The sequence below is a fragment of the Lampetra planeri genome, chromosome 41, assembly GCF_965212315.1.
Source record: "Lampetra planeri chromosome 41, kcLamPlan1.2.h2, whole genome shotgun sequence".
NCBI classification, from domain to species: domain Eukaryota; kingdom Metazoa; phylum Chordata; class Hyperoartia; order Petromyzontiformes; family Petromyzontidae; genus Lampetra; species Lampetra planeri.
The window spans coordinates 240,954-256,703 of NC_136147.1; the positions used below are offsets into that span (position 1 = coordinate 240,954).

The following is a 15,750-nucleotide window of genomic DNA, read 5'->3' on the forward strand; positions in this document are numbered from 1 at the left end:
ACCTGGTTGGGGGATTGATTCGGTCCCATCATTCTTCTATGGTTTGCCTTGGCTTTTTGATGGTCTCAGCCTGGGCACTGGCAATTATAAAAAAAAACATTAAATAAATTAATATTTCCAGTTAATTCACCCAGGTCCAATTTTCAGCGCGAAAATTACTCGAAAAAATATATCAACACGATTGAGATTGAACTGGTAGCGGCGCGCTGCGCGATAAATCCGACGACGTGCGATAAATCCCAAGCCATTGGCCAATGTCAGCGGTGAGTGATATCACAGAACCGTTCCTGCGTGCACCCCTCCTCCTTTCCACCAACCCACGCTGACCAGCGTGGTGAAGTATGGTCATACAACCACCACGGCTGGAGGGGGGTGGGGGGGGGCTTTCATCTAGCAGTGGATTGACACCGGGGGCTGTATATTGTTTTATTTCACCACCACACAACTCGAGGTGATACGACGGCCACTGAGTCGTCGATGCGTACGTGCGGCGCATCGTTTTGGTCGCTCCACTGCTGGTCTGGAAGTACACGTGCAGCCCACACCTTGTAGGGGGCCATGAGGGATATTTGACCATACTTCACCACACTGGTCAGTGTGGGTAGGGGGGGTAAGCAGAACAACAAGAGGTGTTGCTGCACTATCCTCTACTGCCCACAATGCCCTCCTGCACGTCGTCTTTTCGCGCATGGTGGTCACCCATCCGAGCAATATCCAGGCTCCACGCCGCTTAGCCTCTAGGAACCGACGAGGCTGAGCGCATTCACAGGCCCTGAACTCGTATTGCATTACAAGTGTGTGCGACCGGCATCAACAGGTACCGCCGCCGCCACCACCACCATCGTCGTCGTCGTTTATTATTTATAATCGCGCCTCTTATGCAGCGTATATCTCGAGGCGCCAGTGGTGTAACAAGACCGCTGAAATGATCGTCACGCCGCGTCTCTCACGCTCACCTGAAAAAGAGGCGCAGCCCCGCAACTGGCTGCCCACGCCGCTGCTGGTGGAAGGGGTACTCCATTGGAAGGAGCTCTAGAGAGGCAACTCTTCCATGTGGAGCAAACTATTCCTATTACTTCTAAACCATGTTATTTTATTTAAACCAGATAAGGCCCACTGAGGTTATATAGCTCTTTTTCAGAGGCGACCTGACCACACAAATGATAGCTCAATTAAGTGGCTTATATCATGTGGAAATGTATAACAGCCATACTATACATTTACTCTAAATGCATGTCGATTCTAAATGTGGGAGGGAAAAAAACCTGGAGGACCTGGAGAAAACTCGACGCGACCACGGGGAGGTAACATTCAAACTCTAAACATACAATGGGGTCAGTGTCTGGATCGAACCCATGACCTCCTGCATACCAGGCAAGATATTTAACATCTCGGTCCCGCTGCGCTCTGGTTCGAGGTGGGAGTGTACCCACACTTTACCCCACCACACGCGTCCTGCCGATCGACTAATTGTGGCGAATCTATACTGCCGGGCGGACGGAGCTGGCGGGGAGAGGATTTTGTTAAGAAACTCGAACCGTTGATTCAACGGCCGCACCAGGAGATCGAAGTTGAACCGGCGATCTCTGGATTGCAATTCCAGCGCGCTGCTAACCACTGCACCATATTGTTTTTTCTCAATAATGAAGATTTAGATTCACACAAGAAGTCAGCGAGGGGGGGGGGGGCAGACCCCCGCTGCTTATCTGCAAGACGGCGCATATTAAATTTAATTGGGTTGAGTGTCTTGTGTTACGTCAATTATGTTGAAAAAAAAAGACTGACAGATATACACGTCTGCTGTGTCAGCTTGCAGAGATCAACCTTCTCCTCCCCCCCCCGTGCTTTGTGCCACCTCGATCCGTTACCCACAAACCCCCACCCTCCCGCCACCCCAGGGCTCAATTTAAACTCGATGCAACAGCAGCTCCAAAAACCCTGCATGCCCATTGGCTAACGGGACATGCTTTCAATTGTGATAGATGCACACCCTTTGATACGCCAACACGCGCGCGCGCGCGCGCACCTGGAGGGCATGACACACGCACACAACAACCACAAACAATGCGCAGCTTGCTGTGCGGACAGCCTCATCGGGCGCATCAAAACGTTACGGGTTGATTTTGTCACACGCGTTTTGAAAAGGACGTTTGCAAATAGCGTGCACGGCGAAACGCATGTCATCAGCTCGGCTGCCGGGGCAACCCCGAATCGTTAAATCATGTTTATGGGTCGCGCTCCGACTCCGGTTTACTGTGAAGTTAGAGGCGCAGCCCTGCAATTTCCTGCTCACGACAACTCCGAGTGGAAGGGGCCCCTCCCCACTCGAGGGTGCTCGAAAGAGGGGTGTTGCTGCCTCACTTCCACGCTGGCCAGACGCCTGGGGACAAGGTGGGAGTTCCCATGTCTTAGCCCACCACCACCACGTGACCTGGGACAAGGTGAGGGTTCCCACGTCTTACCCCACCGCCACACGTGACCTGCCCGACTGCCTGTGGCCCATCTATTTATACCACTGGGTGGACAGAAGGTGGTAGGAGGATTTAATACAAAGTGACAGATTTTGTTTTTATACTCTTTGGTTCTTTCGGTAAAGTCACGTCGGTGAAAAAAATAAAATAATTAAAATAGAATAAAATAAAAATGAAAATAACTAAATTAAATCACGACGTTTCGGAAGCAACACAAGAAACACACGAAACGTCGTGATTTCATTTAGTTATTTAAAAAAAAAATTCCACCTACGTGACTTTGCCGAAAGAACCAAAAAGTATGTATGGATCCTTGCAAGTCATGAAAACTTCAAATCTAAAATTTTGTTTTTATTTACGTTAAAATGTGATTCGTAATGTTCAGCATCTTGAGATGCAATTTGGGATGATTTACGAAAAATTAAACTTTTATTGTTTCAGCTGCTGCGCCGGGAGGTCAAAACGGCAAAGTCAGAAATTCAAATCGGGTGTGCTAACCCATAACAACACGGCAGAATCCATGACTCATGGTAAAAATATATAATAATACAAGGTATGTATGTTGAACTTCATTCGCACCGTACGTAGCCAACCGTGCCAAAATCGGAGGTACGACTAAAAAAATTATCTCAACGGACGACGTTTCACTTGAAACGGGATGCGGAACGACGTCCCCGCCTTGCGAGCAGGAACGTGGAGCGACGCGATCTGGCGCGGGTTCTCCCCAAACAGCATCCCTCGCGCAAATGAGCCACCCACCTCATCCCCCCCCCCCACCCCATGGACGCATCTTCCTTGTTAAGCGAATGACGAACGCCGCTCGAGGAATTCTCCATCAATCACAACGCCGCTCTCCTGCCCCGCGGTGGCGGCGACAACGGCACGAGGAGAATGGTTTTAGATCTCGCGTGTGGCGGCGGCCTCCGAATTGTGGAAAATCCCCGACGGGGAGAAACAAAAAAAATCATCCGACCCGTGCTCGTTTTGGTTGTGGCACCCAGGACCTTTGAGGATAAAGCTTCCCTTTCATCCACCCTCGCCCCACCGCCGCCCCCACCGGGTGTCCCCGCATCTCCTCCCCCGCACCCCCAACTCCGCCGCGTGTCCAGAGCTCTCGGCACCCCCCCGCTCCCTCCGCGTGGCCTACATAACGCTCGCGAGCGGCTGCACCGTAGCGGAGGGTGCCGTACACACGATTTGACACATTGAGGCTGGCGTTCCCAGCCGGGACACTCCTTCCCAGGCGCGTGGCACGTGGCGCGCGCCGGGCGACAGAAATCTTCAGCCGTCGGTCGCCACGGCGGAGTGGAGACGCGCAACGTGACTACTCCCGGGCGTGCACGCACGCGGACACAAAGACAAAGGTCACCCCCCCCCCCTCCCCCGTAGAGCCGCAACAGACTTTTGGGGCAAGTTCTGTTAAGCGAGCACCTATAACGGCCGGCACTGCAAAATATAGGGGGGTGGCCATCTCCACACCCGACCACCTTTGTCTCCCCAATTGGCAATATTTACCCACCGCACCAGATACTCCGTTGAGACCGAGTCGACCTAGGAGGAGGCCCAGGATCAGTAAAGATAATGGTTACTGGGATTGGTTGGCCGTGAGCAGGAATCGAACTCGGGTGACCGTGTTTGTAGCCGCAAGCTTTGAGATCGTGTATTGTCCATCCCCCCCCCCTCTCTCTCACGAGTATAAACTAGGAGCCAAGCGAATGAGGATTGATCGCGGGATGCCCGGAGCGCATTCCATCTTCTCCTGTTGCCAAGAATAAAAAAACCTTGTGCTTCTTTGTCAATGTGTCGTTCTTAATATCTAGTGACATATTTACTTCAATTTGCCGATCTTGTATTATGAACTTCTTTGTTGTTGATAATAATGATCAGAAATATTTTCCAATGCTTTGTTCCAAACCCTTTTTTTTACGGACAATGTAACCATCGTCTGCCATTGGTCAATCCACTGCTGGGTGAAGGCCTCCCCGAGTCACCACCACATAGCACGATCCACCTGCCGCGCCTGCACACGACCTCATTGCATCGCTCCGTCTCGACGACGAACATGCTCCTCAGATGCAACAAAAACAAAAAGGGTATCATTTTCCCTTTTTGCTTAAAATAGCTCCGTGTTTTTTCTTTGTCCCAAAAACATAAACAGATGGGAGATAAAAGCACAGATAAGCAAAGAGAGGTCTAAATGGAAAACAAATTACAAAATCGTTAAAAGATAGATAAAAGGGGGACAAACCCAAACAATGACATTTTCTGAAACGGAATCGTACGTGACCTTTTCGGAACGCTCCCCCGCTCGGTTTGCGAGACGGTAACGCGCCGGGCTGACGACACCCCTCGTGCAGCGCTTGCTGCGCCGTGTTATGGGATTCTTAAAAGGAAAATAAGAATGAAATAAACTAGAGGATGCCTGCTAAATAAAATAACAGTTGCGATAAAGAGAGAGACCGTGGGATCAGAAGAGGCCTCCGCTACTGTCCCCCCTCTCCCCCCCCGTTCCGCATACTTAAAGCGATGCTCCCGGAGGATTCACGCTCGGGAACATTTTCATGCAATGAAATGGGAACGGCGCACGCGCACACAACACACGCAGGAGCAAGGACACCCACGCACACAAAGACTAAGACCCCCCGTATAGCCTTAGTAGACTGTAGGGGCAAGCGCTGTTAGCGAGCATCTATTAAGGCCGGCACGGCACACAAGGGGGTGGGTGGCCAACACTACGCCCGGCCGCCTTTGTCTCCCTAATGGCGATGTTTGCACATCGCACCAGGTACTCATTTGAGGCCGAGTCGACCTAGGGGAGGCCCTGGACCGGTTCAGATAATCGTCACTGGTGTTGGCCGTGAACGGGAATCGAACCCGGGTGGCCAGGTTCGTAGCGCAGCGCGCTAACCGCTACACCAGCGTTCTAAACAATAAGCCACCGTGCACACACACACACAGTGTTTATTTCATCCAAAACTTAATTTGAAATTTGGAACACCGATTGCCGCTGGCACTGTGCAACCGTGGCCCAGGAATAGATCCCGCTGTCGTGATGATATTCACGCCAAGGCCAACACACAATCTCATCAGTGTCCGTGGACACACACACGTGTTGTGTAAGGATACGTGCGTAACATGCCAAGGCATCACGATCTGTGCAGGGAAGCCCCCAGCACGGTGTCTTGGGCAGAATGTTAATGAGACAGCTCATTAAGAGCTCCCGACAGATTCAGCAGCAGCAGCAGTAACAGCACCAGCAGCCAATGTGTCATCCAATCCTGCATCACAACCCCAACCCACCCACCTCAGCTTCGCTCCAAAAACTCCCAAATATACAGCTCTCCTGCACCCCAAAGTCATCCGCAATGCCATACCACCCCCCCGGTATGTCCTCAACATACTGCTGGGGCAAGTGCTTAGCGACCGCCTATGAAGGCCGACAGGGCACACGAGGGGGTGGGTGGCCAGCACCACGCCCGGCCGCCTTAGTCTCCTAGGTCGACGCAGCCTCATTTGAGCCGCATTTGAGGCCGAGTCGACCTAGGAGGGGCGGCCCAGGAACCGGTTCAATGAGTCGTCACTGGTGATGTTGGTGGCCGCGAGCGGGAATTTAACTCTGGTGGCCGAGTTCGCCGCGCAGCGGCTCCCATCACGATCCCCAGCGGCGGCGGCTCTCCCGTCGGAATCCCCCCCGACCTGTTCTGCGGCATCCCCTCCCCACCGCGCCAGGGAGGAGAATCCACTCGCGCAGACGCACAGCCTCGCCCGCTCTCGGGCTTGAATGATGGCCGAATGATTCCATCCCCGCCGCCGCTATCGCTCAGCCTAAATATAGCAGCAACCCCCCCCCCCTCGTTTGCATCGGCCGCATCTGCATTTTGATGCCGCCCCGAGACCACACCGCACAGCAGCCGTCTATAGCCTCCCAGAAAAAAATAAAAAAAATCCACCGGGCGAGGCTTTTGTTTCACACCGGGGTTTGTGACCGTGCCTTTTGCGGACGACGTGTGGCTACGATGTTGCTTCGTTTTGCGATGCCCTGTGGCGTGGAGGGGGTTGTGCTCGGGCGACCCGAGTTCGATCCCCGCTCGCGGCCAATGGCTGTGGCGAGTAGCGCCCCTGCTGCTGCTGCGGCGGCGGAGCCTGCAGGCTCGGCGGACTCCTCAGCCTCGTCCTCGTCCAGGAGGCGCCTGCTGGGATTGCGCAATGCATCGGCGCTGGGCAAATAAAGGGCAGCCGAGCGCGGTGCTGGCCACCCACACGACCTTCATCCCGGTGCTGCTTGCCCCCCCCCCCAGCCGTGTGCTCAAGGCGACGCGGGACATTATTTGCCGTGCGCTGTGGCGACATCGCCATCGTTCGTGGTTGCGCACTGTAGCCAGGCATTGAACCTAGGTCGTGGCGGAGTGAGGGGTTATTTGTCCTGTACTTCACCACGCTGCTCAGAGTTGGATGAACGCAGGGCCGAGGAGACAAGACGCATGCAGGTCACTGATGCACAGTTCTCGATGGCTATTGCGGTCCTGCCCTCTGGTGCCCACCTCGCATCGTTCCACAGCCGAAAACACCGCGGTGGCTTGGAGATGTTAACCACCACGCCAGATTTACAGGAGGTTGTGGGTTCGATCCCGACCCGGACCCCTGTATATGTTGTTTGCATGTCCTCTCTCCCCGTGGCTGCGTGGATTATTCTCCGGGTCCTCCTGTTTTTTCCCCTCCACATCTAGAAACTTGCGTTAAGGGGAGTTGACTGCTCAACATTTCCGCATGCGCCACTTTTTTGAGCTGTCATTTGTGGCCAGGTCACTGTAAAAAAAGAGCTACATAAGCTCAGTGGGCCTTACCTGGTAAAATAAAAATTATATAGTTCCGTTTACAATAGTTTTACACCTGCAACGAACGGTGGCCACCCATCAAAGTACGATCCAGGCTCAATCTTACTCCGCCGCGGAGATCTGATGAGATTCGGGTGCATTCCGGGTGATGTGACCATACGCACGCACACGTGTATACAAACATAAACGTTTCTCGCCACACAAACAGTTTTATTTCCAGCCACTGGCGTTACCTAAAACCACACTGTACCGTGTTTATTACATATCGATTGATCGATTGAGTAGCCGAGAGATTGATGTCTGCTATTGAAGCAGGTGACAGCCGGTTGAGAATCGCTATCGCGAGCGAGCGAGACCCTGGCGAACCACAATTTCACAGGTGGACACCCTTGTTACTTTTGAGGTTTCAGTTGTTTTGTGTTTAAAAAAATGTTAAATTGTGGGGTGGATTTTAATCCGGTCACATTGCTCGCAGTAGACCAGGCTTGCAAATTATGAACCGCGTCGTAATCGGAGATGCCATCATCCTTGAAGGCTTGGACATCGAGTAAAGATACGTTACACATTTCCGCATTGTTACACGGGGGAAATGTTGGTCAGCAAAATGACGCTGGGCATCGGGGGGAGGGGGGCGATACGAAGTGCCACCCCGAGAGAGAGACACGACCACTGACAAGAGGTGAAAACAGAGGCACGGAGGGAGAGCGAGAGCCTCGGGAGACAGATAGAGAGGGGGAGGGGGGGACACGAGGAGAGAGGCAAGTGGAGACTCAAGATGCAGAGGAAGATGGACAGAGACAAACACGAAGAGACGGTCTCGTGGGATATGCATTCACACCATAGTTGGGGGGGGATGTGTAAAGAAGTGGGGGCCCTGTTCACATGCAAATGCTGCGCTGCACTAAGACAACGCGGCCCACCGCGGTGCAGGCTTCCACGTTCACCGAATCACCGGGGCGAGCGTGACTCACGACGCCTTCATTTGCATCCGGACGGCGAGTACGGGCAGAGAGATGGGGATCACGGAGCCCGGGGGGGGGGGGGGGGGGGGGTGAACGAGGGCTGGGGTGTTGAGAAACCCCGGCGTCGATGCCGGCATGAAGGAGGAGGGTGCAGTGGAAGAAGGGGGACTTCTCTCCGGGGTCACTGCATCTCATTGACCCCGGGAAAGGTTTTGGTTGAAAACTGATTGGTCGGACGAAGGGACGGGCGAATCGAGCAGAACGCTCGCTGCGTGCGCGTTCTCGGGATTAGTGGAGGCCCCTCTCATCCTCCTGTCGGAGCTCTCCACGAACCGGCGGCCTTCGCTCGGGCACCAGACGGGCCCGCCCGTTGACATTCACGTCGTAATCTTGCAAGGGAGACCTTAATTAACGTAATTGCATGAGAACATTTCAGCAAAATCTAATTTAATTAAATTAGACGGCTGGGAATGTTTGCGCTTCGGATTTTGGATATGGCAAAGGTGCACAAACGATCAGCTCCAGTGCGTCATATTACGCAAATGTTACATTTTTCTTTTTTATTGGGCTCTTTATTGCCAATTAGATGAAAGCTGTGCTCACCGCGGGTCCTGTCAGGAGATAGAGAACTCTCACAGCTTAGCAGTGCGCACCGCTCCGTTGTCAGAATGACTCCGCAAGTTGATGTTTCAAGAGCTACTTCTGGAGTCACTTTGTAAGAGGGCCCTCTCTCTTATCCACCCTCCGGAGAACAAAGACGTCACGAGAGAGTCCATCGCTGTGTCCGTGTTGACGATCCGTGTCACGATATGCGCCGATTGAAAAACTTTCCTCTTCGTGATCAAGTTCAGATTTTCTAACCTGCACTTATTCATCCCTTCCTATCATTGCGATCCAGATCTGCCATACTATTACATGACCCTTGATACCGGTGTAGAATATTCATGTGAAGCTTTTCTCAGGCCCGATTGAGAGCGTGTGATCAAAAGGTAGAAATACATTTGTGAAATCCAGGTAAGGCCCACCAAGCTATTCTTTCTCAAGCGACCTGGCCACAAATGACACCTCAACAAAGTGGCTTATCGTGTGGGAATTTACAGCAGCCTAATAAAATGCATGTTTCTAAATGTGGAGGAAAAAACCGGAAGACCCAGACAAAAATCCATACGACCACGGAGAGAGACACATGCAAACTCCAAAAATACAGGGGTCACACGATCGGGCCTCTCTCTCTCTCCATGGACCATCTTCTTTCCACAACACGTCAGCGAGCAGGTCCTTCTCTTCTTCTCCATGCGTGATATTGTATGTACTGTATGTTGAGCTTTTTTTGCACTGTATGTAGCCAACCGTGCGAATCGCAGGTGCAGAAATAATCATTCTAAATAATATTACTTAAATGACATTGCATTGGGATACTTCCCAGTTGATTTCATTTGTTCAAATTGCTTACCTACCTAATTGCGTGGTCTTCCCCATATTATTGTGCAGAGACTTTTTATTTTATATATTCCGAGATTAGTTTTATTGCAGCCTCATGGATTAGATCTCAGTTGTTTAAAAATGACTTCATTTATTATTTCCTGCCCGATATGGAAATATTATGGAGATGAATACCTGGCCATCTCCTGAACAATTGAATAATAAAGCGCACAGTGACCAGCCTTGATATTCAGGACACGCCGCATGGATGTGTCATGTTCGCATGTTATATTATTTTTATGGATGCAAATCAACGTCTCTTGCACAACTGCAAGTGAAATTTAATGATTTTCTGAGGAGGCATACCGCGCATGTGCGCGCGCATAACACATGCACAGGTGCACGCACACAACACATGCACACTCGCATGCTGTCAACAAACAATAACAATAGACCGCCATTTGTTGCGAGGTGATGGGGATGTCACCGCAGTGCTTGTGCCAGGCTACGTGTGCCCAGAGGCCACGTGACACAAAGTGTCTAAGGCTCAGTGGCAGGAGGTCATGGAACAGATCTAGGTGTCAACCCAAATAGATTCAAAGACAACCCCCCCCCCCCCCCCATATAGCCTAAACAGACTGTTGGGGCAAGTGCTGTTAGCGAGCACAGATTTAGACCGGTATGGCACACGAGGCGGTGGGTGACCAGCTCCACACCTGACCACCTTTGTCTCCCCAGTGGCGATCATTACACACTGCACCAGATATTCATTTGAGGCCGAGTCGACCTCGGGGAGGCCCAAGACAGTTTCAGAAATTCGTCATGAAAATTAGCCGCGAGTGGGAATGAAACTCGGGTGGCTGGATCCTGAGCGAAATGTGCCAACCACTGCACCACTACTCCACTACAAAACGCATGTAATCGCACACACATACCATACCGTTCCGGCCTTCATAGGTGCCCACTAACAGCACTTGCCCCTACAGTCCGCTAAGGCTATACGGGGATCTTTACGCATACACACACGCAGACACCACACACACGTGCACGCACACACCAGCAAGGGATACAAAATAAAAATAAAAACATCACTGCCAGAATTGTTAAACGCTGCGGTATGAGAGAAACACACCCACGGCTATGGACCCTGCCAGTGATGCTGACGGTGGCGGATTTCTCGGTCTCTATTAGTCCCCCTTAAGTTGTATTCGACCGACTGCAGCAATGAGATATTTGTCACCGCTTACAGCGAAGCAAGCACAGCACGGGCACGGAAATGGTTTCAGAGTCAACATGCAAATTATTTTCCGAGCAGATAAAAGATGCCGTTTTAATAATGGGCACAACATGAGCAGTGCCAAGTTATGACAAGCCGTGCATGGACGGGGACTTATGTCCTGTTAACTCGCTCCCATTACCGATCGGATGCGGCACACTACGAGCAAGCGGGGCGAGACGCGCCGCCACAAAAAAACGTAATTACGACGATGGATCACGACAGCGGCTCCCGCTCACAAACAAACGCACGACGCCGCCGCACGGAGTGCGACGCACGGGTGCGCGCAAGACACTAATCATGAAACAGCACACCAGCGCGGCAGCCACAATTCACTACTAAGTGGAAAATATATCAGCGCAGCAGCTGTGCCAGGCTGAGTGTTAATTTAAGGGCGAGTGGACTCGGTGGTGGAGGGGGTGCATTGACAGCAGCAGATCACAAGATACATCAGATTTCACTGAATAACGATCTGTTTCTTAAGCTCGCGACAAATGCATCGAATCAGGCGCCAAGGGAATCGATCATTGCAAGTTCGTACATGCTGGGAGTAATTCAAACACGCGACCCGTACAGCCGCAAGAGTTGCTGGAATCACCGACCCCCTTAAATGTGACAAACACGCAAATAGTTTCTTCATACGCATGCACCAGGGCTGCTGGCGGGTTTACCAGCTCAGTGGTGTAGCCGCCCAACCTTTGCTTCTTGTTGTTGTTGCTTCTCCTCCACCTCCTGAGTTTTTCTGCGGCCGTCTGGAACGCTCTTCCTTCCGATATGAGGAAGCCACGGGAACTATGCACTTTTAAATCTAAATTTAAAACAAATTTTGTAGAACTGCTTTTTGTGTTTAGTCTGTTGTCCCCCCCCGCACCTCCGATTAGCATAGTTGGCTATGTACAGTGCGAAAGAAGTTAAACATGTATCCATGCATACATGTAGATCCCATTAAAGGAATAATGCAAATTCACACACACATATAGTGGCAGAAACGAAAAAAAAACAAGATCCCCCGTGAAGCTTAAGCCAGACTGTTGGGTCAGCAAGCACCTATGTAGTCCTGTTGGTGGCCAGAATCACGCCTAGCCACCTTGTCTCTCAAATGCTGACGTTTACACACCGTACTAGATAGCTTGTGTCAAGACAACACAAAACACTGCCATGCACCACTGAGTGACGGCGATGTGACCACACAGCGCTTGCACCAGACTCGGTGCACTTTGAAGCCGCATGAAGGGCCGAAGGTTCGTTGTCAGGAGGACACGGGAACGATGTTCCGCATGTCTTAGCCGACATCAGTCAGATGACCCAGGACATGCACACAGAGACTTTTAAAGGACTCTTGGGACACGTGCCGTGAGCGAGTGGCACCTCTGAAGCTCGTCACGGCATGAGAGAGCGGTGTGACCACCACCACCACCACGCCTGGCAACCTTTGTCATCTCCCCAGTGTTGACGAGGACAGACCTCAGCCGGTACTCGTTCAAGGCCGAGTCAACCTCGGAGAGACCCGGACTAGTTGGAATATTCGTCACCGTTGTTGCTGCCGAGCGGGAAATTAACTCTGGACACTTGGGTCCAGTGCTCTAAGCAATGTGCCACCATCCCCCCCCCACCCCACACACAGAAACACGGGCAGAGAAACACAGACAGGCAAGGCTGGACTCACCGATGTTGGAATGCTTCAGCATGCGGCAAATCCGAGCCTCCCTTTCCAGCTTCTGGTGATCTGCAACACAGGAGAGACACACGCCGTTGGTTTACAACCCTAAGGCCAGCCGGCAGGGCAAGTGGCCTTGCTCGAGAATAGCGACCGTGTAACGAGTCCTCACCGCCAACTCCGGCAATTTGCCACGGCACGGGGGAGATAACCAAAGCACACCCTGTGGCCGTGGAGAGGGCCACCGAAAGGAACCACGAGGAATCCACCGGTTTGGAGACAACACAAAGCCCACCGCTCGTGGTGCAGCCGGGTTGGGCGCACGGCTCGGTCAGCGCGACTGCACAGCTTGCAGAGCGGCGCATGTGACAGAATCGACGGCTCTTCCGTGCGTCGTGACGGATTGATGTCACTCTTCTAGCCGCTTGAGCGGCCTGCTACATTCACCGCGGTGCTAAATAGAATCAGGTTCCCAAACGGGGATGTTCCTCCTGCTGCCGACGTGACGCTCAAATGGAATTGTTATTATAATAAAAGCACCGACAGCCTGAGAAATAAAAACACACACATTTAAAGAAAATGGAAGATAAAAGGTGCAGCTCTGCAATTCCCTCGCTTATGCCAATGCTGGGTGGAAGAGGCTCCCATCGGAGACAGCCTCTCTAAATCTACTCTGCCATGCTGGTCGGACATCTTGGAAGAGGTTCGAGCACCAACACTTGAGCCCACCACACCGTGACCTGCCGATCGACTAACTACAGTGTTCCCATTTCGACTGCTGGGTGGACAGAGGGGACAGAGGTGGGAGGGGGGTAGCAGGAGACAGGGGGGGCTGTGGATTTAAAGAAACTTCCTGCATTGTTATAACTGCTGTACCGGGAGATCAGAACGGATGACCTCTGGACCTGCAAGTCCGGCTTGCTCGCGAACTCCTGCCATCTTCCCAGTGGGTTTTGGTTGGCGATAAAACAAGGACGGTCACTGCACGGCGCGCTTTCAGATGCACTTCTGCAGCCGTCTGGATTGCTCCTGCTTCCGGTATTGTGAAGCCACTGGAGCTATGCGATATTCAATCGTCTAGATTGAAAACTGAATTCATTAGAACTGAATTTCGATTTAAAGCTTTCGTGACTGCAGGGATTCATATTCTTGGTTCTTTCAGTAAAGTCACGTTATGTTTTATTTTTAATATTGTATTAGTTCCCTTCTATGTGACTTTACCGAAAGAACCAAGAATATCATTAGAACTGCTTTTTGTGTTTAGTTTTTTGTCATTTCCCCTGCACCTCTAATGAGCACGCTTGGTTATGCACGGTGCAAAGGTTCAATATACATACATATATTACACCACCATGTTAGATTGCTATAGAATTTTGCATTGCTAGGCATCTTCAGGCATGCTTGCCAAGCAGTGACAAATATCTCATTGCAGTTGCCAGTCGAATACAACCTCATGCGGATTTTCTTTGCAGTCGTCTGTTCTAAGAGAGGCAGAGAAATGCACCACCACGAGCAGCACTGGCAGCGCCATGGGGGTGTTTCTCTAATACTGTTTAGTTTGCGTCCCCCCCCCCCACGCACCTCTGATTACCACGGTTGGCTACGTACGGTGCAAAATAAATTCAATAGATTTCTACAGAATTCTGCCTTGCGAGGAGGCATCTTCAGCCATGAGCATGCCGTGCGGTGACGCGGCCGTGCCGCTCGCTCCCATCTGTAGCGCTCCGGCTGCTGCTTCCCCCTCCTCCTCGTCATCTCGTCGGGAAGGGCCCCCCCCCCCAACCAGGGACCCCCCCCCCTCGGGGATCCACCAGCCCACCAGCCCCACCCACCGCAGGTGTAATCAACACGCGGAGGCACGAGAGCATGCGTCACTGCCAAGGTCACCCAGGGGTCGCACCCCGCTTCCCCCGCGAAGCGCCCGCTCACTCGCTCGATCACTCGCTCACTCGCTCGCGGGATGAAACGCAAATTACGAGCAACGATAACGGACAAAACCCCGAATTGATGGGCACGTTACTTGGACGGTTCTGTAAAAAAAAAGAAAATTGGAAACCTCCCAGCTTGTCAAACGTTTCACAATCGTGCTGCTGTGAACATGCATGGAGGGGGGGGGGGGTGGGAAATAAAATAAAATAAATGAAATTTCAGCCATTTCCCATCCATAACACGGAATCAGAATGTTCATTTATCCCAGAGAAATTCGTAGAGCTATGGAGCTCTTTCTCAAGGATGTCCAGTAGACACATTAGCGTGCACAGTGCAACGCGTGGTTATTGGTAACCATCACTTGTGCGATGTATGTGCCGGTACATCCCTCTGTCAATCCTCGGCTGGGTAACATCTTTCTCACGCTGCCGGGCGTCTGGAGAGTTCTTTGACCATACTTCACCACGCTGGTAAATACGGGCTAGTGAAGGTGGGGGCAGTGGTGTGGGGGGGGGAAGGGCAGGAACATGTCCTGATATTACTCACCACTGACGTTCACCGTGGCCTGGAATCAATATTGGGTTTCAGGGTTCATAGCACAGCAGGCTCACCAATGCGCCACCAATTGACCAAATTATGTAGACGTTTAGAAAACACAGTAATAAGCCGGTTTACGTCAGGGATGCATTCCTGAAAGTTGCGACAACGAATATCGAAACAACGCGAATCAGAGCGATGTTTCCACGAGAGTGAATGAGACTCCCCCCTGGGGGTGAGACTCCCCCCTGGGGGTGAGACTCCCCCCTGGGGGTGAGACTCCCCCCTGGGGGTGAGACTCCCACCTGGGGGTGAGACTCCCCCCTGGGGGTGAGACTCCCCCCTGGGGGTGAGACTCCCCCCTGGGGGTGAGACTCACCTGGGAGTGAGTCTCACCTGAGACTCCCCTGGGGGTGAGACTCCCCCCTGGGGGTGAGGATCGCACATTATTACAATGACTTGAAGGAACCCACGGGACTTATGCGATAAAAGGAAAGCGAATATGTTTCACCATCACTCCATCTCCTACAGCTCACCAATGTCACGTGACGTCATAACCCCCCCACCTCCCTGGACCACTTGACGTCATCACTCCCTCACCCGTGTCACGTGGCCTCACCAACCGTTATCCTCACCAAGACCCCCGGTCTGGTGTCGTCAC

At 52.1% G+C, this 15,750-nt stretch overlaps 1 protein-coding gene across 2 annotated transcripts in view; it reads right to left on the reverse strand.

The window, feature by feature from the left end:
- Positions 1-15,750, reverse strand: part of LOC144732034 (calcium/calmodulin-dependent protein kinase type II delta chain) — an 86,685-nt gene that overhangs the window by 41,400 nt on the left and 29,535 nt on the right. For both annotated transcript variants that reach the window (XM_078613231.1, XM_078613230.1), the window contains exon 3: positions 12,633-12,692. In XM_078613231.1, the coding sequence (XP_078469357.1) occupies positions 12,633-12,692 (60 nt within the window). The remainder of the gene's footprint in view (positions 1-12,632; positions 12,693-15,750) is intronic.